The sequence below is a fragment of the Hordeum vulgare genome, chromosome 1H (assembly GCF_904849725.1).
Source record: "Hordeum vulgare subsp. vulgare chromosome 1H, MorexV3_pseudomolecules_assembly, whole genome shotgun sequence".
NCBI lineage: Eukaryota > Viridiplantae > Streptophyta > Magnoliopsida > Poales > Poaceae > Hordeum > Hordeum vulgare.
The window spans coordinates 402,303,978-402,329,463 of record NC_058518.1 but is presented as its reverse complement, the minus strand read 5'-3'; the positions used below and the strand labels follow the sequence as shown (position 1 = coordinate 402,329,463).

At 45.1% G+C, this 25,486-nt stretch overlaps 1 protein-coding gene across 2 annotated transcripts; it reads left to right on the top strand.

Annotated features, from left to right (window-relative positions):
• The first annotated feature begins 1,472 nt into the window (after positions 1 to 1,472).
• Positions 1,473 to 5,453, top strand: LOC123440525. Of its 2 annotated transcripts, XM_045117099.1 has the most exons (6): positions 1,473 to 2,176; positions 2,635 to 2,948; positions 3,074 to 3,133; positions 3,568 to 4,052; positions 4,742 to 4,807; positions 4,873 to 4,996. In XM_045117099.1, the coding sequence occupies exons 1-6, from the start codon at positions 1,824 to 1,826 to the stop codon at positions 4,909 to 4,911; spliced, it is 1,317 nt and encodes a 438-aa protein (XP_044973034.1). In that variant the 5' UTR covers positions 1,473 to 1,823; the 3' UTR covers positions 4,912 to 4,996. The 2 variants fall into 2 exon arrangements, with proteins under 2 accessions (XP_044973034.1, XP_044973028.1); XM_045117093.1 differs by having other exon boundaries at positions 1,480 to 2,176; positions 4,742 to 5,453.
• The last annotated feature ends 20,033 nt before the right edge of the window (positions 5,454 to 25,486 follow it).

Sequence of the window (25,486 nt, the reverse complement as noted above, 5' to 3'; positions counted from 1 at the left end):
CTTTGATCCACGACCTCCATGACGGCGGAGGGGCGGGAGCCCCTCCGAGATTGGATCTTCCTCTCTGTTCTCTTCTGTTTCGCGTTCCTGTTTTCTGGCCGAAAACCGTTTCTTATATTCCCAGAGATTCTTAACTCCAACCGGGCTGAAATTTTAAGGGGATTTTTATCCAAAAATTAGCTTCCTTGCGCCCGAAGGAGAGCTCCAACTGACATACGAGGTGAGCACCAACCACCAGGCTGTGCGTGGGCCCCTGGGCGCGCCCTAGTGTCTCGTGCTCTTCGTGGGCCTCCGTTTGCGTTCCTGCCACTTCTTAAAATTCACAAATATTAAAAAAAACGTCAATTTTTTATCGTGTTTGGACTTCGTTTGATATGGAATTTCTGCGAAACAAAAACACGCAAAAAACAGGAACTAACACTGGGCGCTGGATCGATAGGTTAGTGCAATAAATCATATAAATTGTTGCCAAAGGTATGTACAAGTTGTATAATATTAACATGAAACGATCAAAAATTATAGATACGACGGAGACGTATCAGCAGCCGGCGGCATGTCGGAAATGCTCGAACCGGAGCCCTCGTGCTGCAACCATGGCGACTAGGGGAGTTGCAATGTTGACATCAGGACAGCTACAAAACGGCGGTGCCAATGATACAACCATGGGCGTTAGAAGTTACATATAGTAGTTAAAAAAGCTTCAACCAGATTCCAGAACACACGGAAAGTTACTACCGTTCTAACAAAAGCTTCATCCTGCACATGAAAAAGCTTCAACCAAATGTAGAAAAATCTTCAGCCAGTGACTACAAAAGCTTCAACCAGTTTTCGAAACACATGAAATGTTGCAACCGTTTGAAAAAAAGCTTCGTCCGAGAGATGAAAAAGCTTTAACCAGAGTTTTTGAAAAAGTCTAAGCTAAAATGTTTTGCAACCAATGACGTCATTTTTTTGTTGGAACCAGCGGTGTCGCTTTGCTACAGCCGTGACTCGGTTTTGTTGCGATCGATCGAAATTTGAGCCGGCGCACCGGCGCCTAGCACTCGCCTTGGAATTTATGGACGAAAAAACGAATTTGCTGCGTGCCGCATTCGTTCGGCCCCACCGTACCCACGTCGCGCTCGCGCCCGCCCGTCGCTCTCTTCCCAGGGAAGGGAAGGGGAAGGGAATGAAAATAAAAAAATGGAAACAAACGCGATCCAGTGGCATGAGTGACACGACGGACGCGGCGCCCCCGCATCTCCAGCCGAATCCATTCTCCGCTTAAATTTAGTTCCCCTCGGACGATATGATTGGCCGATCCACCCATCTTGCTGCCTACGTTTTCCGTCTGTTTCTGTTTCTCCCAGCGAGCAGACTCTCTCTTAAACCCAACCAAACCCCTCCACACAACCGAACGCCACCCCCCTCCCCTCCCCTCCCCTCCCCTCCCCCCTCCGTCCGAAATCCCAATCCCCCCTCCCTCCCTCCCTCTCGCCCGCTCCTCTTCCTCCCTCCCCGCAATCCGCTCGCTCCCCTCCGAGCAATCGCTTCCAGTCCCCGCCCCCCCTCGCCGGGGCGTCGCGTTCTCGCCCTCCCCGCTCCGTCCGGGGCCTCTGGCCGTTCGGTTGTGACTAGTGTGTGAGCCACGGGGCGGTTTTCGTCCCGCGACTAGTCCAGTCCAGCCCCGCGATTCCTGGGCGCGCGCCGCCTGGATCCGCCCCTGCCCCGCAGGGAGGGGGTTCTTGATCTTGGGGAACTTTTGGGGGGAGGCGTGTGAAGGAGGCGCATTTCCTCCTCCTCCTCCTGGTCTCCGCGGTTGGGGATCTTCCTGCTTCTTGGCCATGCCTGCGGCTCCGGCGGTGGGCAGCAACGGCCATGACGCCCATGGCAGGGCCGGCTGTCGGGAGAGCCTTCTTCGCCCCCGCCCCCACCCCCCTGCTCGCGCCGGCGTGCCGGTGCCCGTCCGTGGTGACGCAGTGCAGGCGATCGAGTCTTCGGGCGACACGGTTTCCGATAATCTCCGCTTTCATGAAGACGGCCATGGGGACAGCACGGAGTGCTCGAGCTCGTTTGGGCCCTCATGCTCTGGGTCTGACGACGAGACCAGGTCAGGCACGCACGACATGGAGGTGGACTCGCCTTTCCTAGGCAATTTCAATGTGGATGGCGCCGCTTCTCTCCCAAAGAAGCCCAGGTGCGCATACCTCCGCAAGGCCCTGTCAAATTTCGATTCCATCTTAGCGTAGTTTTGTTTCAGCATAGAAGAGGGGTCGGACATGCCCTATTTATTGATTAAATTGCTGGTTGCTCTAAAATGGATACCTTTCTTTTACCGATTACCATATAACAGTAAAAAAGAAAAAAGAACTAATCTGACATGTGCTACTGTGTCCCTTTTACACATGCCCTGTTTTCACCAGTTTTCATGGCTCCAAACCGCCAAATTCGGAGCGTGAAACAGGATCCACCTACACAAGTTAAAGCATGCATATTTTGGGGTGCCTTATGTTGAAGTAAATTAAGGGCGATTAAGATTGGGGCATGAATGCGAAATACTTCTGCTATGTCATATTTGTAAATGAAACTTTTGTTTTGTGTAATCTGCGTCCCTTTCTTATTAATAGTTTGTAAATAACATAAATCATATTTCAGACCGAAACAAGTGACAGCTGAGTGGAGAAATGCTGTTCGCCCAATTATGTGGCGGTGTCAGTGGTTAGAATTGCGTATGAAGGAGCTTTCGTCGCAAGTAGCAAAGTATGACAGGGAACTTGCTTTAATCAGTCATGAAAAAGATCTGCGGTCTGAGATGATTGCAGCAGATAGTTCTGATCCAGAATTGGCAAAACTGGATGTCCAAGGCCATGATAGAAATATCATGAAGAGGAGAAGACGGCAAAGGCTTGAAGACATTGTGGACACCTCATTGTACATGGATGGTCATCAAATAATATCCTATTATCATGGTTTGACATCTATCCTTATTCTGCAGGGCTAGAAAATTTAAATTTTGTATCCTGCAGTAGATCCGTATTTTGCACTGAGCTTGTACTGATACTTGATAATGATGATGTCTCTCCTTCTTTTGCAGAAAGCAAAAACAGAAACTATGGAGCTGAAACAGATGGTCTGTTGATTTATGATGATGCAGGTATGGTGGGTGGCTTTGCCCTTGTATTGAAACTCTCCTATTTTATTAGTTTGTACTTTGGAAGCAGAAAGTGTAATTTTTGTCATAGTTATGTCCACATATGCCATTAATTTGTTGTGCTGCAGTAACTGCTAACTGTGGTTTTGACAAGTAATTAGTTTTACATATCTTTACAGACTTTAATCTTGACATACATATGTTGGCCGCTTTTGCATCTATCGTAGTTATTTTGATTGTCATCCTTTTATATATCTTGTTATTACTTATTTGTTGATAATAATATACTGGGATACAACAATATAGAATGTCATTGTAGATATTACAGTTAGATTATTGTAGTTGGAAAACCAGAACACCTGCATCTTGGTCATTATTTTGTATACATGGTGAGGCGTAGTTTCTAATCCTTGGGTTGCTTGTGATTTCTTATGCAGTTTTTGAGGATACCAAAAGAGGAGTTCCTGACAATACATTACTGGGGTCTAAGGAAACAGACAGGGTCTTAGAACAATATTCTTTAACAGATATTCTTCGGACAATTGATAGTGTCCAGTCTCGAGTCCTTAAGCTTCAAGTTCATCTCAGCAAGGTTTGCAGCAATCGCACACAAGTTAAGGTGCCTCCAAAGAGTCAGAAGGCTCAAACCCAGTTAGCCTCTTGTAAGAAGGATGGACACCGTCCTAAGAAAAAGAGGGATCTGAATAGTTTGCTTCAGGAGGAGGATACACATAGACCACTTGTTGGAGTGCCAACTGCTTTATCAGATAGGTGCACTGACTATGTAATGGAACATGGAAAGAGAAATATTGCAGAAGAAGTCGCAACGCAACCATATGCAATGAAAGTCACATTTGAGACACTCTTTGGTGCAGATAATCCCTTAATTCATCATACTCATCTAGGAGAATTATACAAAGAAGTAAGCTCATGTTCCATATCATTCTTCTCTATTTTAACCACACAGTTTTTAAAAAATAATTATAATTTGACAATCCAGAGCCAAATGTAATGAATAATGTATATTTCGGTGTTGCCATCTTAGGAGTTTCAGTTGTACGAATGCAGGTCTTTGTAATTGTAATCGTCTTGAAGTAGATTGTTGACATTTTTGCTGAGTATTGTTGGGTAACAATCTGAAACTAATGATTTTGGGCACTGTTTACTGTACTATTTGTCGAAAGTGGCTAGTTGGCACAGTTTTGCACTTTTATGATGAAACAGTGCTGAAGCTCATAGGATTCGTGTTTGTTTCCCTATGTTTTCTGGATCTACCATCAATTCATGATTGTAGTTAACTAGTTAAGTCAAATTTAATACTTCCTCTGTTCCTAAATATAAGTCTTTTTAGAGATTTCACTACGAAGTACATACGGATGTATATAGACATACTTTAGAGTGTAGATTCACTCATTTTGCCCCATGTGTAGCCCATAGTGGAAACTTTAAAAAGACTTATATTTAGGAAAGGAGGGAGTATTAACCATGTATCAGATTTGTAGTTTCCTCATTGAAGTGTTATGAAATGGAGACATAGTACCATCTTTTGGATGCACACATCTCGAAGACACTTTTAGGCTATTAGTTGATGACTTTTGGTTGTATTTGCAGAATGCTGATGATGTCCTAATAGACAACCGAGCAGCCCAAGTAGAAGGGTACCAGCAGTTTGAGAAGGTGAAGCAGGAAGCACAGAATCATGTGGACCTGGCTAATAAGGTTGCTAACACCCTTCTTTCCAGAGGAGAAGAAACTGTTGCAAGACAGGTGGTAAAGCTTGAACCAGTTTATGAAATAGCTCCAAGTGTGAAGCAAGTCAGCCCTGCAAATAAGCGAATCAAGAAACCAAAGAAGAAATCTGGGAGCTCTCTGCCTCCTTTGAAAGAGCAAATCGAGAAGTCTCCTGATGTACCTGCAAAGAAGAGGACTGTGAAAGATCTGCACGATTTCAAGAATGAAAAGCCTGTTTTCGTAGCTGTGGACACCCGGAGGAGCCAGCGAGTTCGAAAACCCAAAAAGTATGGAAGCGATTGAGTTCCAGGAATGGTCCTGTCTCCAGATTCGATTTTGTCTTTGCTGCCCAAATTTCTGGCTCATGGGAAACCAGATGTGTCACCTAATTGGTTTTTGTAAGTAGGCATAGTTGGGAAGGAATATTTGAAGTGGCATTTCTTCGGCAGCTCCCCTTACCTGGGACAGCAACAGTGGTAATGCTGAGTTGAATTTTTTTTGGGTTGCCTGCAGATTATTCTTGTGAAACCTGCATTGTATGAAGAAACATTAGACAGAAGTATAGTCCGGCATAATACAAGTTGTTTCATTACTGCCAGTAGTGCAAATGTATGTAAAGCTATTTTTTCTGTGTTCAGAGATCTCGGGATTCAACAAGCAAATATGAAGTTCATCACCTAAATGTCATTTATACTGCAAACTCAGTTTGGTCCATCGTGGTGCTACTAAATTATTTTGTCAAATCACTGACACATTCGGTTAATAATCTCTCAGAAATATGGTGTTTCTGAAAAAGGTTTTGAAATCTGGACCATGTTTGTTCTTTGCCAAATTAGTGCAAAGCAAGGTGATATTTTTTTTTAATTTTAAATCTGGCATATCTAACGTAGCATCATGGTGACCTATATAAGACTACCCATAGTGGGAAGTAACTTAGACTAGTAACATACAAATGTTACTAGTAACATGTTACTACCTTTATAGTGAGGAGTAACATATGTGTGATGTCATGTAACACTTTATTTATTAGATTGTAGACTCATCTTGTCTTGTCTTCACCAGCAAAAAAGAAAAGATTCATCTTGTCTTGATAAGTAGATTAGGGCCGGACCCATACCTGTACAAAATGTGCGATCCGCATAGGGCATATAAATTTTGAGGGCCCCGATTTTTATAGCTAACATGTTAACTGTTACCGCTAGCGCGTTCGCTTGAGTCGCATCAAGGCGTCGAGCGTTGGATCGATCGGCCTCTGCAGCGCTGCTCGATAAGAATTAGGAAACAAGGATGATCAATCTAAGAAAGGAAACACAATCGTCATATTGATTGGCGGATCGTGAAAAGGCAAAATCATTCACGTAGCTACAGCCTACACTGAAACGGGATCTTCCATCATTGGATCGATCGGCCTCTGCTACAGTTCTCAGGCGGCTGCTCGATAACGTCGCCGACGGGTGGCAACGTGACAGTTCTTCCGATTCTATCGTCAAAATAGATAGCCTACCGCTCACGAGTCCTTTTTAATTAACTTTGATTCTTATTCTTATCTTTTACATAGAGATTAGGTGAGTTAGACGATTCGTCTAATAGCCAAACATTCATGCATAATCTCCAACTGATATCCTCTCACAAAAAAAACTCCAATTGATACTAGCAAAATGGTCCGTGCGTTGCTACGGAAGAAAAAGAACATAATCTCCAATGATGATGACCACATTATGTTCATATATCATCGCTTGATTTCGAAAATTTGTGCACAAATGCAAGAAAATGTTTATTCTTTTAAATTTATTCACAAGTTGAAGCAATCTTTATATTTTTTATGTTGGAGGATGTTATTTTAAATTCACAAATATTTTTTGAAACGCATGAAGTTTTTTTGAATAAAAAAACATTTTTATAAATCAATAATATATTTATTAAATTCATGCACATTATTTTGGAATTTGCAAAAAAAAAATCCGGTGCTTCTTTTGAATCCTATTTTTAATTCAAAATAAAAATTCGTCAGCATTTTAATTCAAAATTCCTATTTTTTAATATGCAAAAGTTTTTGTAATTCTAAATTAATTAAATTATAAATAAACAAAAATGGAACGTAAAATTTTAAATAAAAAAAGAAACTATCAAAACAGGCATTAGCTACTTTTAAAATTTAAGGACATTTTTTAAATGCATTAACATATTTTGAATTAGAAAGCATTGTGTTAAATGCCTTTAATAACTTTTAATACATGGAATTGTATTTGAGATCATGGACTTTTCTTATTGTACAAACATTTTTCTAAAATTGCAAACATTTTATTGTATATGCGAGCATTTTTTACAAAACTCCGAGCAGTTTTTAAAGCCACAAACATTTTAATTTTTTAAATATGTTGATTTATAATTTTCAGTTTATTAAAATTTAAAAGATTATTTGAAGTTCTAAATTATTTAAAATAAAAAAAATAAAACGGAACTGAAAATAAATAAATAAACGGAACTAAAAGCAGGCGCCTCTGCATGGGCCGGCCCATACGGTGTGCTGGATATTCTCCCAGCGTGCAGAGCGTAATATAGGAGGTTTTTACATGGGCCGGCCCAGTCCAAGATTTTTCGCTTTGTGAAACGTTTTCTAGTATGTACCGTTGGCATGGTGGGTAATTTATGTAAATTTTAGAGGTAATTTTCAAGACGGACGATCAGGAACCGAATTTGCTTTATTATTAGGAAGAAATCTGTCGTTGTATCGCTTTAATTTTGTTTTATTCATGTTTTATATCTTCTGTTTCAATAAAATTTGAGTCACCATGAAGAAACATTTGTCTGTTAAGACATTATATTATATACATCATAATTGCTCGTCCATTTATTATTTCTTCTAGTGAGACTAGTAAGCTTGCATTGCACGTCTCAAACATTGTCTAAATGAAATCAAACCTTTATACATATAAATGTTTCAAATTATACTTAATAATAAGTGTTTGAAGATATATAAATTAAATGCATAGAAAATGTTTCAAAACATATACTTCAAATGGATACATAGTGTTTTGTTGTTACCCAAGTTGTATTTTGAAAAGTGGGAGTATTGTGGTCATACAGACAATAATATACATTGTTTCGTTCATTCGGTATTTTGATAGCTTGTAAAAAGAATAGATTAAATCTTGTTGTAGTTGGAAAGCATCCTTGAATTGTTTCGAGTCCATGGACGTCATGCAATCCTACAATTGTTCTTAATATCATGGTGTAAACAGGTGATAACTAAAGACGATAATAAATCATCAATGGATATAGTCAATATCATGGTGTGATCACTTGATGCGGAGAAAATAATAAATCAAAGAATAGTTAAATCAACGGATGATTCACATATGGGGGCGCTAGTTGAAGGCTTGTGTAAAGATGCAAATGACCTTGATAAAATATTACGGAATTTCTCACACTTAATTATGTACGGCACACACTCAGCCTAAATGACTACTAAAATGGAATATATCAAGTAACCCGATGCATTTCTGGTGAGTTGAGGGGGCGGAGGAGATCCTCGGGAGGCGGGTCAGGGTCGATCGCCTCGACAGCAGGACGCTCGAGCGCGGCCACACCAAGACGTTCGCGTGCTAGGTTTGGACCGATGTTGTCAAAAACATACCCACCACGCACTCCCTCGGGGTCCTGCCGCGGGGGGCGGGCTGCGTCAAGGAGATGGTGGGGTTCTGCCCACCAGGCAGAAGAGTTGCTCATCCTCCTACCACGGCCGAGTACTCCATGCTCATCCACATCGATCGGGTGGAAGACTGGACTCCGCCGTCCCCCCGTTCTTCCCACTCCGGGCGGAGTGGACTCCCGTCCTCTGACTCGGACGGAGAAGACGCTCCCTTCCCGGCAGTCGCGCCCGCGTCTTGGACGATGGGGATCAAGGACGGCCAACGCGGGGAAGGAAGAAGGCCCAGGCTCGCGCGCCGGTGGCCAACGTGGGCTGCCGGGGCATGGCTCGCGGCGGCCGGGAGTAGGACGGTGACGGGGACGGTGACCCGAGGGGGGGGGGGGGAGATCAGCGCTCCTGGAAGGACGTCCTTCTCCGTCGCAGCCGCGCTTCGATGGTCCCTCCACAACCACCGGCTCCACGCCAGCGCAGCCGCTCTCCCGCGCCAAGGCGCCGGTCGCGGGATTCCTCCGGCCGACGCCGCGGCGAGAGGAAGGCTTCGGTGGGGAGGCGGCACCATGCGCAGCGGGGCAGGTCAAGGCCTTCACCACCACCCCCTGCCAGGTCAACGCAGGCACTGGAGGTTGCCGATGAGACCAGGGGCAAGGACCCCGTTGACGAGTTCTTCAAGACGGCGAAGAAGCCGCCGATGACCTCCCCCGCCGTCGACGGCATGGCAGCTGAGGTGCAGGCGGCCGCCGATGCAGTGGTGGCCGAGCCGCTGCAGTTCGATGAGGGGGCCCTTCTCAAGGCCGCGGGGGAGGCGCTGCAACTCGATGCTTTTAGCCCCACGCTATCGGACTACGGACACTTCAACAGGGAAACTCCCTCCTCCGCGCGCACGATGGAGGTCTAGCTGGGAGCGGTCACCAGCCGCGTGAGCCAGCTCGAGCTCGTGAAGGCGAGCGGCAACAAGGAGCCTCGCCTTTTCCACGGATGCATGCCTCCTCTGCTGGCCGCACCCCCTACCAGGCGCTCCGTGCCTCCGCCGAAGAGCAGGGCGCAGGCTACTCCGACCAGGCACAGCGCGAGGCAGGCAGCGAACACGTCCACCGTCCCGGTCGCGCAGCGTGCCTCCCTTCGCCTTGTGAAGGAGCTGGGTGTGCTAGGACCAAGGGAGAAGATGACGGAAGACGTAGCTAAGGCCCTCATTCGGCGTTTCGACGATCCTCTCTTAGACAGTGACATTGCGGTCATCGCCAAGCTCACTCGCCTTAACGGGGAGGCCCTGACAGTCATGGCTCACATGGCCAGCCCCGACGGAGTGGCCGAGAAGGCCGTATTCTAGTCATGTTAGGAGTCATCCTTGTTCTACTTCGGTGGCGACTGGCGGGTAGCCGGTTAGAGCTAGGTTTCTTTTCTCTGTGTAAGGTTAGTGAGGCCGTATCCTATCGCCGTCGTAACTTGGGGCCTATTGGTGGGCGACGGCGATCCCCTGTTATGTGGGTGGTGTTTGCTTTGGGCCGAAGGCCAAATAGATGTAGTCACCGGAGTTTTGCTAGTTTCTCCCATGACTGATAAGCTCCTACCGATTATGTGCTGGAATGTACGGGGGCTAAACCAGCCAGCAAAGCGGACATCAGTATGCGAGATGGCAACATCTCTCCGAGCTGCAATTCTATGCCTCCAGGAGACGAAGATAGACACCTGGACTCCATAGCTCGTGCATGAGATCGGAGGAACTCAACTCACCAAATGCATCGCCCTTCCGGCGATCGGCACGAGCGGCGGGGCGGCAATCCTATGGAATAGAGAGCTTGCTACAATAGTCTCGCATGCTGTAGGAATTTTTGCTATCACTGCCAAGGTCACCTTGCTAGGCCAGAGCCAATCTTTCTGGCTATCCTCGATCTACGGACCAGCACACGACGCCAGGAAGGAGGCTTTCGTCCACGAGCTATCCTTTTCTATGCCACCGCCGGCGGAGCTGTGGCTTATAAACGGCGATTTCAACTTATTTTACGAGGCTAGGGATAAGAACAACCTAAACCTCAACCGGAGGCTCATGGGCAAATTCAGGCAGGCCATTGACGCCGCCGGATTGAAGGAAATTAGATGTAGCAACCGCCGCTGCACGTGGAGCAACGAGCGACAAAACCCGACGCTAGTAAGCATCGACAAGTTCTTCTGCAACCTACCATGGGAATGCCGCTTCCCCTCGGCGTCACTGCACGCGGCATCCACGGCCACCTCCGATCACTGCCCGCTAGTCCTCACTCACACAACAGCAACTCCACGCCCAGCCATGTTCAAATTCGAAAATTTCTGGCCTAGGTTCCCGCGGTTCGACGACACGGTTTAACGGGCTTGGAATAGACCGGTGTAGTCTAGCTGCGCCTTCCGTCGTCTCACCACAAAGATGACGCGCACTGCACGGGACCTGAAGATTTGGAGCAAAGCCTTTTTCAGTGATGCAAAACTACAATTCCACATGGCGGCCGAATTAGTCCTTAGGCTCGATGTAGCGCAAGAGAACAGGCGTCTCTCAGACGCAGAGTTCGACATCAGAAAGCTACTAAAGCTACGTATGCTCGGCCTCGCCGCGGTCGAGCGTGCACGCCGGCGCCAGGCATCTAGACTCACATGGATGCAACTTGGCGACGCGGGAACAAAATTTTTCCACATCAAGATGAGAGCAAGGAGGCGTAAGAATTCCATCCACACCCTAAAGGCTGGCGACGACATAGCTACGACGCACCAGCACAAAGATGAAGTTATCTATAGGCATTTCAACGAAGGTTTAGGGAAGAAAGCTACCCGCACCATGACAATAGATTGGGCCTCATTAGATTTACCATCAGTTCAGGGGAGAGGTTTAGACAACCCCTTCACAGAAAAGGAAGAGTGGGACGCGGTCAAGGCATCACCTTCGGAGAAGGCGCCGGGCCCGGATGGTTTCACGTGGACCTTTTTCAAAGCATGTTGGCCCCAAATTAAGGAGGACGTTATGCAAGCCTTCCATAGTTTCTATCACCTGACAGGCGGAGACTTCTCCAAGCTTAACTCCGCCACGATAGTTCTTCTGCCAAAAAAGGACGGAGCCTCCGAGGTGCAGGACTACAGGCTGATAAGTCTAATTCACTCGATCTCCAAGCTTATAGCTAAGGTTCTCTCCAGAAGGCTAGCTACGGTCATCGACAACATCATCTCGCCAGCACAATCAGCTTTCTTGTGTGCCAAGTCAACACAAGACTGCTTCCTCTACGTGCAAAATGCCGTTAGATCTCTCCATCGAAAGAAGACCCCCACGCTACTGCTTAAGCTAGACATCGCAAAAGCCTTCGACAACGTCTCCTGGGAATACCTGTTAGAACTACTGTAGCACCTAGGGTTTCCAGCGAGATGGCGGGAGTGGATAGCACTCCTCCTTAGCACTGCGTCTTCTGCAGTAATGCTAAATGGCACCGCTGGCAGACCTATCTGGCACAAAAGGGGCCTGCGACAGGGAGACCTGCTGTCCCCCCTCTTATTCATCTTAGCCATCGACACCATGCACAGGCTCCTGAGTAGAGCCGTCGAGATGAACATGCTCCAGCCACCGCCGGGCAGAGATATCACGCCACGACTCAGCCTCTATGCAGATGATGCCGTCATTTTCGCAAACCCCATCCGGGAAGAAATCGACTTGCTAATGGGCATCCTAGAAAACTTCGGAAATGCCACGGGTCTACATATCAACCCTGCCAAGTCTACTATCTCGGCAATACGCTGTGAAGACTTAGACCTAGACACCGTGCTGGCAGCTTTCGGAGGGGAGAGGGTCGGTTTCCCGGTGAAATACCTAGGACTACCACTCACTCTCGATAGAATCCGATTGGTACACATTCAATTCATCCTAGATAGGATTAGGGCTAAATTAGCAGGATGGAAAGGGAAGCTACTGAACATTGCAGGGAGACGGGTACTGGTTCGCAGCGTACTCACCGCGCTGCCAATTTTCGCCCTATCCGTCCTGCGAGTGCCCAAGAAATTTCTCGATGAGATAGATAAGGTTAGACGGCGTTTCCTATGGGCACACGAAGAAGAAATCAGCGGAGGAAAATGCAAAGTTAGTTGGCCAATAGTATGCTCACCAACGGAGAGCGGTGGACTAGGAGTGCTGGATATGAATCGCTTCTGTAGAGTGCTTCGACTAAGATGGCTATGGCTGTCCTGGACAAGTACACAAAGGCCATGGAACGGCATGCAGCTGCCATGCGATGACGGTGACAGAGCTCTTTTTAGCGCCTCCACGACAGTTACCCTGGGAGATGGGGTCACGGCCTCCTTCTGGAACTGCCCCTGGACAGGTTCGGGGGCACTAAAGACGGCATATCCGACGCTCTTCAAGCACTCCCGAAGAAAAAATAGGTCTGTAAAAGAGGCGCTACAAGGCAACACATGGATAGCCGACCTTGCGCACGGAGACACCACACACCTTTGGGCGGATGTCCTCCGCCTGCACAGGTGGATTCAGGACACGGACGTGCAGCTCATGGAGCACACAAGAGACAAAATCAAATGGAGGCATGAGGCCTCGGGGCTTTACACTGCTAGCTCAGCGTATAAAGCTCAATTCCTAGGAAGCACAAGATCAGAAATAAGCAAGTTTATATGGGAAACTTGGGCACCGCAAAGACTCAAGATATTCACATGGCTGCTGGACAAAAATAGGCTATGGTGCAATGACAGATTGCAAAGAAGGGGATGGCAAAACGATTATTTCTGTCAGCTATGCCTCAGGAATCTAGAATCAGCGGCTCATCTTTTCTGGGAATGCAAGGTAGCAACAACAGTATGGACGGAGGCAGCGTCTCGCACCGGATGTGCCTCACTAAGGCCAACAATTTGGGCAGACAAAAAATCTACCAGAGAAATTATTTCCAAGATGATAAGCAAGGCAAGACCGGAGTACAAAAGAGGCGTTAGGACAATGACCGTGCTGATCCTGTCAGAAATTTGGAAGGAAAGAAATGAGTGCACCTTAAGAAACAAAACAGCCAGTGTAGCAAATATATCCACCTCCATCACAACAATGCTAGAGTTTTGGAGGCAAGCAGGAGCAGTTTTCCTTGAGCACCCGTTTGGGGAACTGACATGAGGAGTCCGCCGCCTGTAGCATGCTATCTTTTTTCTCTTCTTTTTCAGAATTTATTCCTGTTATGTCCTTGATCTTTTGATCAGCCCCCCCTTATTTTGTATTCCCGCCTTGCTATCTGCTATTCCAATATATGCCAGCCATCAGCTGGATCTTTCAAAAAAATAATTAACCGACATTCATAAGTGAAATCTTAACATCAAAATGTTTGTTCTTAAAGGAGAGGGTGTATATTACAACTGTTATCGTCAATAAAAATAAATGCTAACAAAGAAAATCAAAAATCCAGGACATCCATCTAACTGCATGGCTCAAGGGTTATTGTTAGAGTTAATTAACTATGTTAAGTATGGGGTAAATCTTCCCTTGTTAACTGCTAGGTAGTTAGCACTAATGCTAACCGTCGCAACTGTGTGGAACGGACGCATCCTCTGATGACGTCCTCCCAACTTGTATATAAGCATCACTCTCAATGAAATGTGGATACAATTTTCATCATTTGCTTTTTTTTCTAACACGTTATTAGCACCTAGTCTCTACCAAGAGCATTAGGCCAAGAGACAACATGGAGAAGAAGGGTTGCACGACGGTCCACCCTCGCCGAGGTTGCACACTCGCCTGTGGCCGTGGCCTTAGCGCCTGCCCCGTGCACTCGCCTGTGGCTGTGGCCGTAGCGCCCGCCCCGCGTGCTCGCGTGTAACCGCAATCGTGGCGCCCGTGGCCGCCTTCGCGCCGCTGGATGCGCTGCCCACCGTGCTCACTGCTAGGCCGTCGCGCCTGCCATCCCTGACACCCACCACTCCTCAATCAGGGAAGGTAACACAAGAGAAGATCAAGGAAGACCAAGTAAAAACAAAGGAGTGCCCCATCAATTGAGAGATGTAAACAAAGAAAAAATTGTACCGTGTCATGTGTTCAGTTCCTCTTGCATTGGATCGAGCAGCAACTGCTGCTTTTTTCATCAACATCCCTAGCGGTGCCCCCATCCATGTGCCTTGGCTGCTCCTCCACGGGGCGGAACGACCAGAGCGCACACGGCGTCTCAGATGAGTGGTTGGTGTTGGATGATGCAATGCGGCTACCCAGCGATGCGGTGTCGCAGGCACGTGACTGCCAGACTATCCATGGCCAACACAACAACGATGCCTCCCGTCGCTTGCCTTGGCCCGTGTTATTGCATGGACCCAAGGCCCTGTAGTGGCTATCTCTGCCCCTCTCGCCGAGCCCGCCCGCGATGTTGGATGCGGTTACAGGGCCGCGCTCGCCCGCGTCGTTGGATGCGGCCACGGCGTCGCGCACGCCCACACCGTTGGATGCGGCCACCTTCGTGCCCTCGTCGTCCGCGTCCCGCAAAATGGTTTGGTAGAATCCTTTATCCAAAGAGTTAAGCTCATTGCATTATCTTTAATTTGAAATTGCAACTTATCAACTTTATGTTGGAGTCATGCAGTTTTACATGTTCATGACAAAACTGCATAATATTATTCCCTCTATCTTTGATACGTGGAAATCTGCCAAGCATTTTCTATCTGCGGTAATTCGGTTGCATACCGATATCACCACCCGACATACATCATTGGCCCCTCAACATATAGTTGGGATCTATGTGAGGAATAATTGTATTTCCGTCAATACCTCAAGCCCTCGCATGGGTAGTTATTCAAGGTCAGTATGCTGATTCAATGTGAAATATTTCCAGGCATTAGGGGGAGAATTCAAGTACCATAAAGAATGTCAGGAAATTAGTGGAATGTTCAACACATTTATGCCTCAAATCCACATACTCAAAGATCTGGACCATGCATTCAGAAGATTTGCAACACATTGCAAATAACCTATCAGATTCATTTACTGAATGTAAAGGTGTCATACAATCCTACAATCCTGCAAAAGTACGCATGAAAGAGTGGAAGTACCAACAAAAACCACTCCACTCCCCGTTCGATGCAACATGGGGAGATGTATGGCAAAAGTACATCATGATTCAGCTTCTTGCAAGCAAGGATATCAAGACATCTTAATCAGTAAATGCAAGCCAACTTCACGTTGAGAGACACCTAATGGATAGTATACACCCACTGGATGGGAAACCTCCACTAACCCAGATCATAGTGGACACATTGACCGGGACATCGGAATACCCGACTCAATCACATTGGGAAATCGCGAGCAGTCACCATGGGTAATGATATTTCCATCAACTATATATTGATATATAGATTCTCGAGAATCATATAACCGGAAGTCTACAATTGTCGACATACATTTCTCAACCAGATTGCAAAAACCTTTCAAATGATTTAGATCCAAAGACCATGGCCATGGAAAAGTGTGGACAACACTCAGACTGAACTCAAGCAAAGGGTATAATCTAGGTAGAAATGATCTTGCTCAATAATGGGAAGGTATTCATAAGAAATACCTACACCAGTTTTCTTCCGGAAACATAATTGAGAATAACGAGGTGGTGAAACAAAGAGCAAGTATTGTAGCACAAGGTTTACACAGATACCCAACTATTCTCTAGAGGTGAAATCTCTTTCCGATAACTTATATCATTGGCAGTATAAAATCATCTATCTGTGCAGTTGATAGATGTAGTGATTACATATCCATGTGGATCACTAGATTCAAGTATAGATGGTTCCCGATGGAATCTCACTTCTGAATCGAAATGCAAAACGCAACATACATTGTGTAAAATTAATAAGTCATGATATGGCTTATTATTGTTGGTACATTTGGTACACCGACATAGTGAGTTTCTTACCCACAAGGATTACTCCTACAGTGATGATTACCCATACATGTTAAGCATGTGATCATCTAAATGATGGAATTTGAGATGAAGGATTTGGGTAAAACCTTGCGCACCTTCACTCATACATTATGGTACACCATGTTGTCCATATCCAGAATATTGAAGAAATTGATTATGGACAAGTCTTATCCATCCATAATTCCTAGGGTTATTTGAGAGAAAGATTCATTTAGACCATGAGGAGATGGAAATATGATGTTGGGACATAAAGTTCCATATCATAGCTCATGCATTGGATCCACCAAACACAATTGATTGAGACTCAAGAGTATCTTTCGATATCTCCAATGCATCAAACATTTTGTCCTAATCCTTTATTTCTAGAGAAATCTGAATACTAATATAATTGGATAGATCAATTAGATCCCTACTATATTCGATCGTAGACAAGCTTCGTATTTCCGTTAGGTGTGGTAGCCATCCCATGAAAGTATTTGAAATAGACTTCGTGGCTACATCCACCAACCATTATCTCAAAGATAATGTTATTGTGTTGCCTGGATGCAAATAGGTTATGCAATAAGCAACATCACCATATTTCATATCTTGCAAATTAAATCATGTGACTCATTTTCTCACAAAGTCTCTACCAACTTTTACATTCCGGAAATATGTTCATGGAATTGGTATGTGACGACTTCAAAATTTTCAAGAATCAGGGGGAGTATGTTCCTGAATTATTCCTCTTCAATGCATCATATTATACTCTTTTCCCTTCGTGTGTTTACTATACATGTTATCATAAAGGTTTTTAATGAGGTAATATCAACACAAGATCATGTGTCATATTTTCTGTTTTCCCCCACCGGGTTTTTTAAGAAAGTATATACGACATACTTATTGTCCTCTAAACTCTATGAGTTTTCTCGTATTGAGTTAAAAGAGACAATAAACATTATATGTTCCATCATTTTCTCCTTGTTTTCCCCACTAGGTTTGAAGGAGTTTTAGCAACATATCAAACACACAACTCCTCATTTTTTTCCACTGGATTTTTGAGGAGCTCTTGAAGATGATGATGCTATATGAACAAGTGTAGATTAGGGGGAGTGTTAGAGTTAATTAGTTGTGTCAATTATGGGGTAAATATCCCCTTGTTAACCGCTAGGCAGTTAGCACTAATGCTAACCATTGCAACTGTCTCGAACGGACGCATCCTCTCGTCGCGTCCCCCAACTTGTATATAAGCATCACTATCAATGAAAGAGGGATACGGTTTTCATCATTTGCTTTTCTTTCTAACAGTTATATCAGTGGAGATTGCACCTAAGAAGTACAACAACTGCACCATCGGTCATGTACACAAATATATGCGTGAGTGAATAATCCAAGAAGAATGTTATGCTATGCTGAGCAGGTGCATAATTTTTCATGAAATTCCTTATTATTTAAGAAATGAATATCACAACTCATAAAATAATCCAATGAACACACAAGCAAAAAAATATGAAAGAAATAATGCCATCTCTTTTGGTGTGTAGTGCTTTCCAGCATGAAGCACCAATTCTTCTTTAGATTGGAGCTCACCTTTTGAGAGCAGTTGAAGACCTGAGAGCCCATCTGATTCGACATCGTATATCGCAGCTACATTGCCTCTCACAAACCAGATTTTGCTTGACCAATAACAATATGTCCATATATAAAAACCAAGCTTTATTCTTCTCATGCATGATTCTTCTCGACCAAATACAAACAAACAAAAGTAACTTTCCATCGAGTGAATGTTTACCTAGTGCGTGCATACAGATAATGCCACATTATTCTTATAAACCTTTAAATATTGAATGATAGATGGTACTATAGACATGTTTACAACAGAACCGAAGGTTACCACAATGTCATATCAAGATTAGTTTTCCTTAGATGGTCGTCAACAAAAAGAAATACAAAAATGGTCATTATAAGTAAATGTAGCCTATGGTACACTCATATGGTTACTTCTGTCTATGCATATGTTGACTCTATCAAAGCATGCAAATGTGACAAATTTAGTAGATTTTCAGATTACTCATTTCTATACTCGACAAAAAATAAAGTTATTGGAAGTTTCAAACATCACAATCACCTTTCTTAGTGTATATTAGCTCCTTTAAGTTGCTCCCTTGTTAGAATCACATACTCTACCTCTGCAGACACCATGTCCTTCTGGGAGCATCCATGGAGGATGGGAATGTGACTACCATGAATTGGTATTAGTGGTGCAAAAAACATGATACTGTAGGGGCCGGTAAGGGATACCTAGAAAAAAATCATTTTGGTTCACAGTAAAAAAAAATCTAAAGGAGAACATGCCCACTTTATCCAATGTATGCAGGATGATGAACTATGCAAGATTATAACTAATGTAAAAGGCACTCAACAAAAATGAACATTAGTTTAAGAAGCCATAACCTAGGTACTCAATTTGGTCATTATGGTTCACAAACATTTACAAAAAAATATGAATAAGAATGTCAGGTTGTTAATATTTATAAAATATTAAATATTTTATTACAGTCTGTATCCAAAATTCAGTAGACTGCACACACCATTACTGAACGAACACAAACAACAAACACCACTACTCAAATGACCAACTCCTCTTCGTCCTTCCATCTCATCCAAAGGAGGTCTCCAAGGAGATAAACCTTGCACATACAAGGTTAGAACATAGCCTATCGACCAACACTTACTAGTGAACTTAAGCAAATAATACATAGAGATAATAAGCAAATAATACATAGAGAAAATGAGATCAAAATGAAGATACAGTACTAATTTTCTATAAAATGATAACTCATAATTATTTAGTATATATATTCATTGGTAGGAGTTGTTCTTCTCTTGCATTCTTATGTTTTCTATTCCATATATACAGAAAGATACTGCATGCCGAAAGGCACTATTCCTAAAGTAATACTTACTTGCCATACAATTGTGCATTTTTGTCCCATATTTGTCCGCGCAACTTATTTTAGTTCAGAGCATAGTATAAGCTATAAAAGAAAATCATCTTGGTCAGTTTCCACATAATTGACATGGCAGACATTGGAAGCTTTAGAAAAATAGGTATGTGTCACGCCCAAGATGCGACCCTATCCTCAATTTGGCACGGGGGCCTCGTCAGGGATAGAAGCGCATCTCGTCGTGTCGCAAGAATGGATATGTTACAAGTACATGTGCTGAAAAGAAGAGATATATAAAAGAATTGGCTTACACTCACCACAAGCTACATCAAAGTCACATCAGTACATTACATAATCATCAAGAGTAAGAGCAGAGTCCGACTACGGACGAAAACAAACGAGAAAAATAAGAACGACGTCCATCCTTGCTATCCGAGGCTGCCGGCCTGGAACCCATCCTAGATCGATGAAGAAGAAGAAGAAGAAGCAACTCCAAATGTACAATCTACGCGCTCGCGTCAAGTAACCTTTACCTGTACCTGCAACTGGTGTTGTAGTAATCTGTGAGCCATAGGGGCTCAGCAATCTCATTTCCAAAGGTATCAAGACTAGCAAAGCTTAATGGGTGAGGTATGGTTAAGTGGTGAGGTTGCAGCAGCGACTAAGCATATATTTGGTGGCTAACTTACGAGTACCATAAATAAGAGGGAGAAGAACTACGCAAAGCGGACGTGAACTACAGATGACCAAAGGAATGATCCTGAACACCTACCTACGTCAGACATAACCCCACCGTGTCCTCGATCGGAGAAGGAACTCACGAAAGAGACAGTCACGGTTACGCACACAGTTGGCATATTTTAATTAAATTACTTCAAGTTATCTAGAACCAATGTTAAACAAAGTTTCCACGTTGCCACATAACCGCGGGCACGACTTTCCGAAAGATTTAACCCTGCAGGGGTGCTCCAACTAGTCCATCACAAATTACCACAAGCCGCATAGAAATCCTCAATCACGAAGCTCGCGATCTCGTCGGATTACCTAGTGGAAAACCTCAACTCTGAGATTACCCAAAGCGTCACCGGAATCCCGACGCACAAGATATCTCGTCAAATGTAAAACTAATCCAGCAAGGCCGCCCGACGTGTCGATGATCCTGATAGGAGTCGCGTACCTCGTTCTCAGGACACGACGGATGGGTCACACTAGGAGAACCAAACCTCGGGTTGCCCCGCGGTGGCCCCGTAGTCTGCCAATTTGGACCAACACTCATGAGGAGCACTGGCCCGGGGGTTGATTAAATTATCCTCGGGGCCCGGGAAGTCCCTATGCAATTTTATTAGGTGATTAGGCAAATGTAGTACCAAAGTTGGGCCTTGCCAGACCAGTCTTAATCTAAAACGAATTATCAAGGGGGTCCCCATAACAACCCCGATCGTGTTAGGAGCGCTCATTTATGGAACATAACACCGGTAGCCGAAAACTAAGGGGGCAAAGGTGGAACAAAACACCAGGCTAGAAAGGCCGAGCCTTCCACCTTTTACCAAGTATATAGGTGCATTAAATGAAATAGCATTTAATATGGTGATATAACAAGGAACCCATGTTTTCACATGGAAGCAACTGCACCTGCAACTAGCAACGCTAACACAGGGTTAAGCAAGCGGTAACATAGCCAATCAGTGGTTTGCTAGGTCGAACAGGTTGAAGGTTAACATGGCATTGATGAGAGGCTGATATTTAACATGTGGTAGGCAACGAGACATAAACGGCAACAACGGTAAAACTAGCATGGCAATGGTAGTAATGGTATCTGGGGAAATGATCATCTTGCCTGAGATCCCGCTTGGAAGAAGAATGCCTCCGTGAAGCAGACGAACCGACGTAGTCGAACGGATCCTCACATCCGACACGCTTGCGGAACTCTAACGAGACGGGGAAAAACCGGAAGCACAAATCAACACACGGAATTCACCACACGAGGCACAACACATATGATGCATGAGCAGTTGAATACATGCAAGTCACGGCATGACAATTCACACATTCAAACACTACACCTTAAGTGAAGTTCAATATGCAACGAGTTGCATATTGACGAAACTCCACGTTAATTATTTAGTTCTATCCCGGTTAAATACACGACAATATTAAATGTGGTTAAACATGGCAAGAGGTGAAGCATAATTAAACTATCTATCTAGGCATTTTAAATGAGGTCGGAAACGACATATAGCATCTCCGAGACGACGTCACATGTTAATTTACAGTTCTGTCCCGAACTGAATTAACACATTTAATTAGTTGTTAAACAGCAAAACAAATAGGTTCACGTGATTCTACATGTCATTTCAAGCAATTTACACATAAAGAACATCTCCAACGGAGCTACGGTTCAAAAGATACAAGCATCGCAAGATATGATGGCATGAATACAATATGTGTGCAACTACGGCTACGAGCACTTCAAAACAAACAACCAGAAAGAGAAAATGAAACTACACAAGATTCTAAGCAAGTTTCATGTAGGACACGAGCAAATCGGAGCTACGGTTCAACAAGTACGAGCAAAACAAGAAATCACTACAATCTGCCAAAATCAGCCACATAGCATTTTCTACGCCCCACAACTACGGCTACACAACTCCGATATGCTCAAGCAAGGCATGGCACGGAAGAGGGCAAGAAGCACTACTACAAACAACTAACAACAACTAGCATGGCATCATGGATCACTAGGGAAAGAAGTCACAAAAAGGCATCCCACTCACTATTTCAGACTTAGTGAAAATTACACCTCATGAAAGTGCAGTTTACGATCTAAAGCAATATTGATAGCAGCAAAACCTATAACTACCGGACTCCAAATGGCATGAAAATTTACAGCATGCTAGAGAAACACAAGGGGTACAACTAACTCCATTGGACCAACCTCAAAAGAGCTACATATCACAAGATGCAAGCAAGACAAGACATCAACAAAATATAACAGATTCCAGACTTAGAAATATTTCAGCTCCTCTAAAACAACACTATTTCTAGCAACTTGAGGGCAATCAAAACACACCTAAACATGCATTTCTATTGCAACTAAAAATACCAGGGGCTAGACAAAACATCAAAGAACAACTCCCTAGTTGACAACTAATTCAAACGAGGCACGGAATAAATCCTACGAATTAAACAAAAGGGCAACATAGCAAAATATCTCGCGAACTAACTTGCTCTAATGCTAAAACTAATTGCACAGAAAAATCCATGGGATTTTTTCTACCCCGGAAACATATAAAATATGTGGGGTTTGCAACACAAAATAAAGCCACACATAAATGCGGGAAAATAACCTATATACGGGAAAATAAACTACCGGCAACCCTACACGTAAAAATACCAATGACCGCTCTAAAATACCTGGAATAATGGTCCCTAAAACATAGGCATTTCTAATACGGCACACGAGCAATTCGGGCACGCACGAAAAATAACTACGACAATAAACCTATCGAGACAGCACACTAAACTAGACATACGACATGTCAAACAACGTCAAATAAATATGCAAGTTGTGAAATCGTGTTCTACTCACAAAACTACCCCAAAACCATATAAAATACGCCTCGATCCGACTAGCGGTTAATAAACTACAGGCGTTTGAAATATAGCCTAATTCTGAAATTAAACAAATCCGAATAAACCTAAAATAATTCTACCGGGCCGAAATCCCCAACGGGCCTAACAGGCAACGAGCACATATACAACTAAACCGCGCCAGGTGCAAGGGATAAGGGCAGGGCGGCTCACCTAGTTATTGGGCCTAGCCCAGGCGGAGGAGGAGCAGGCCGAGGCCTACTGGAGGCGAGCTGCGGCCCACCTGCGAGCTGGGGCGGCCCACGCGGTGCCGACGGCTCGGTCAACGGGACAACGAGCGGGGCTTCGTCCTCCTCGTGCCTCTGCACGAGGCACCAGACTTGTGGCGGCGGCAACCTTTCCTGGCGGCGAGGGAGGCCAGAGACGGGCCACTCCGACCCGGATCCGGCCGGCGACGGGGGCGAGGGGAGGCCGGATCCCGGCGTTGCAGTAGAGGGCGGCGCGGCCGCGGTTCAGATCGGGGTCAGAGAGGCGGCGGCTGGCGGTGGCGCTGGTGATGTAGGCCACGGCGGCGGGGCGCACTCCGGCAGCGGCGACTGCTGGCCGGTGGCGCTGGGCATAGGGGGCGGCGCGCTCGGGGGCAGCAGGGCGAGGCCAGCTGCGGGCCGGCGAGCTCGGGAGCTCGGGCATGGGGGAGAGGAGATACGGGGAGATATGAGGGAGGAGGCAGGAGGGATCTCGGCCGTTGGATCTCCGATCTGACGGTCGAGATCGTGGAGAGGGTAGATCAGATCTGAGAGGAGAGAGGGGAGTTGCTAGGGTTTGATGGGGGGGCACGAATTTCGAGGCAGAGTTAGGGAGAGGTTAAAAAATGGAAGGGGAGGTCTGTTTAAATTAGGAAAGGGGGGCTAGGTTACCCGGAATCGCGTTCCGGATCCAACCGTGCGGTCGGATTCGGACGATTCTGCACGCGGCAATGGGTACGTGGCCGTGTAGGGTGGATATCCGGAGATGAGAGGGAGAAGGAGCGACGCGGCACGGATTTTAAAACATCGACAGACATCCGACGGTAGACCGGATACGGTGCCGCTACGGACGACCGTTCAGGTACCAGACGAACTCCGATCGCGACGAAATTCGACAGGCGGCCTAGCTAGAACTAATTACGACCGCGTGCCAAATCTCAACCCGATTAGAGAAACTTTTACGCACACTTTAAAAACAGGGCTACGACGGTGCCGCGGGCGCGTGCGTGTGCGGTCAGGCTCGGAACGAACAACGACATTAACCGGCAACTAACAACGGATGCAACGTTTGAAAACTGGCGGCAACGGAGATGCCGATGCAATGCAGATGATGCGAATGATGCGATGATGATGCGACAAAATAAAACAGACACACGACGAAAACGGAAAGGAAAGGGAATCTTCTGGAACGTCGGCATCGGGCTGCCACAGTATGTTCATAATAGGAGTCTTCTATCAACATTTGTAAGTGCATCTAGTGCCCTTAGTGATTTGGGTGGTTTGAAGACTTATAAGTTAAGTATCTAATGTGTTTATAAGTGTATACATGCTCTATAAGTCGCTGAGGAGTTTGTGCAATATGATGAATATCGACTCCTAAAAAATGTATATCTTCGACTGAAGAAATTGGTCTTATGCTGAAGATTTGGATCGCGAAGAAATTGCGATGAAATTGATATTCCTCATGAAGATACTGAAGATGAGGAACTCGGTGTGTCCTGAAGAAAATAAGTCCGAAGATTTTGAAGCGTGAAGATTTATTCTTTCTGTTTCATTTTCTTCACTCTTGAGTCATAGGAACACCGTACTGTTAAAGGGGGTCGAGGTACCACTATGGAATGAATTTCCTCATGATGCTCAACCCAAGCCTAAACCTACAAAAGCCTCAAGTGAGGAATATGAGAGACATGAGGACTCTCACAGTTGAGAGTCCCGACTGTTGCCGCGATTCGCGCCACCTCACCGATCTTATCCACACCAACGGTCATAATATTTAAGGGCATTTATGTCAAATCATGTCGGGATGCTCCCAGGCTATAAATAGTCGCCCCCACAACCACTAGCTGGTTGGCTGCTCCGCGAGAAAATGACACTTGTCATTTAGAGCAACCCAAATTCGTCAGAGTCTTCGAGAGTAAAATCATCAGTGAGGAAATACCCCAAACACCAAACCACAAACCAGAAACCAAGTGATTGAGCATCACTGAAGAATTTGTTCCTGTGTGAAACTGAAGCCTTTTACCCTTAAGGACTGTGCATCCTCCAGATGGTTAGGCATCATGGTCTAGAGCAATCCAACAGTCAATTGTGGATCGCCGGGTGACCGAGTTTGTGAGGGTTTGGAAGTCTGCCCTGAAGACTTACCACGAGTGTTGGGCGAGGACTGTGTGTCCTTAGCTCAAGGAGAATACGGTAGGGACTGTATGTCCCGGGACTGTGTGTCCTTTGGTTTCAATACCAAGCCGCTCCAAACCAGACGTACGACTGTCACACAATTGGAACTGGGTCATCAACAACTGTCTTCACTGTGATAG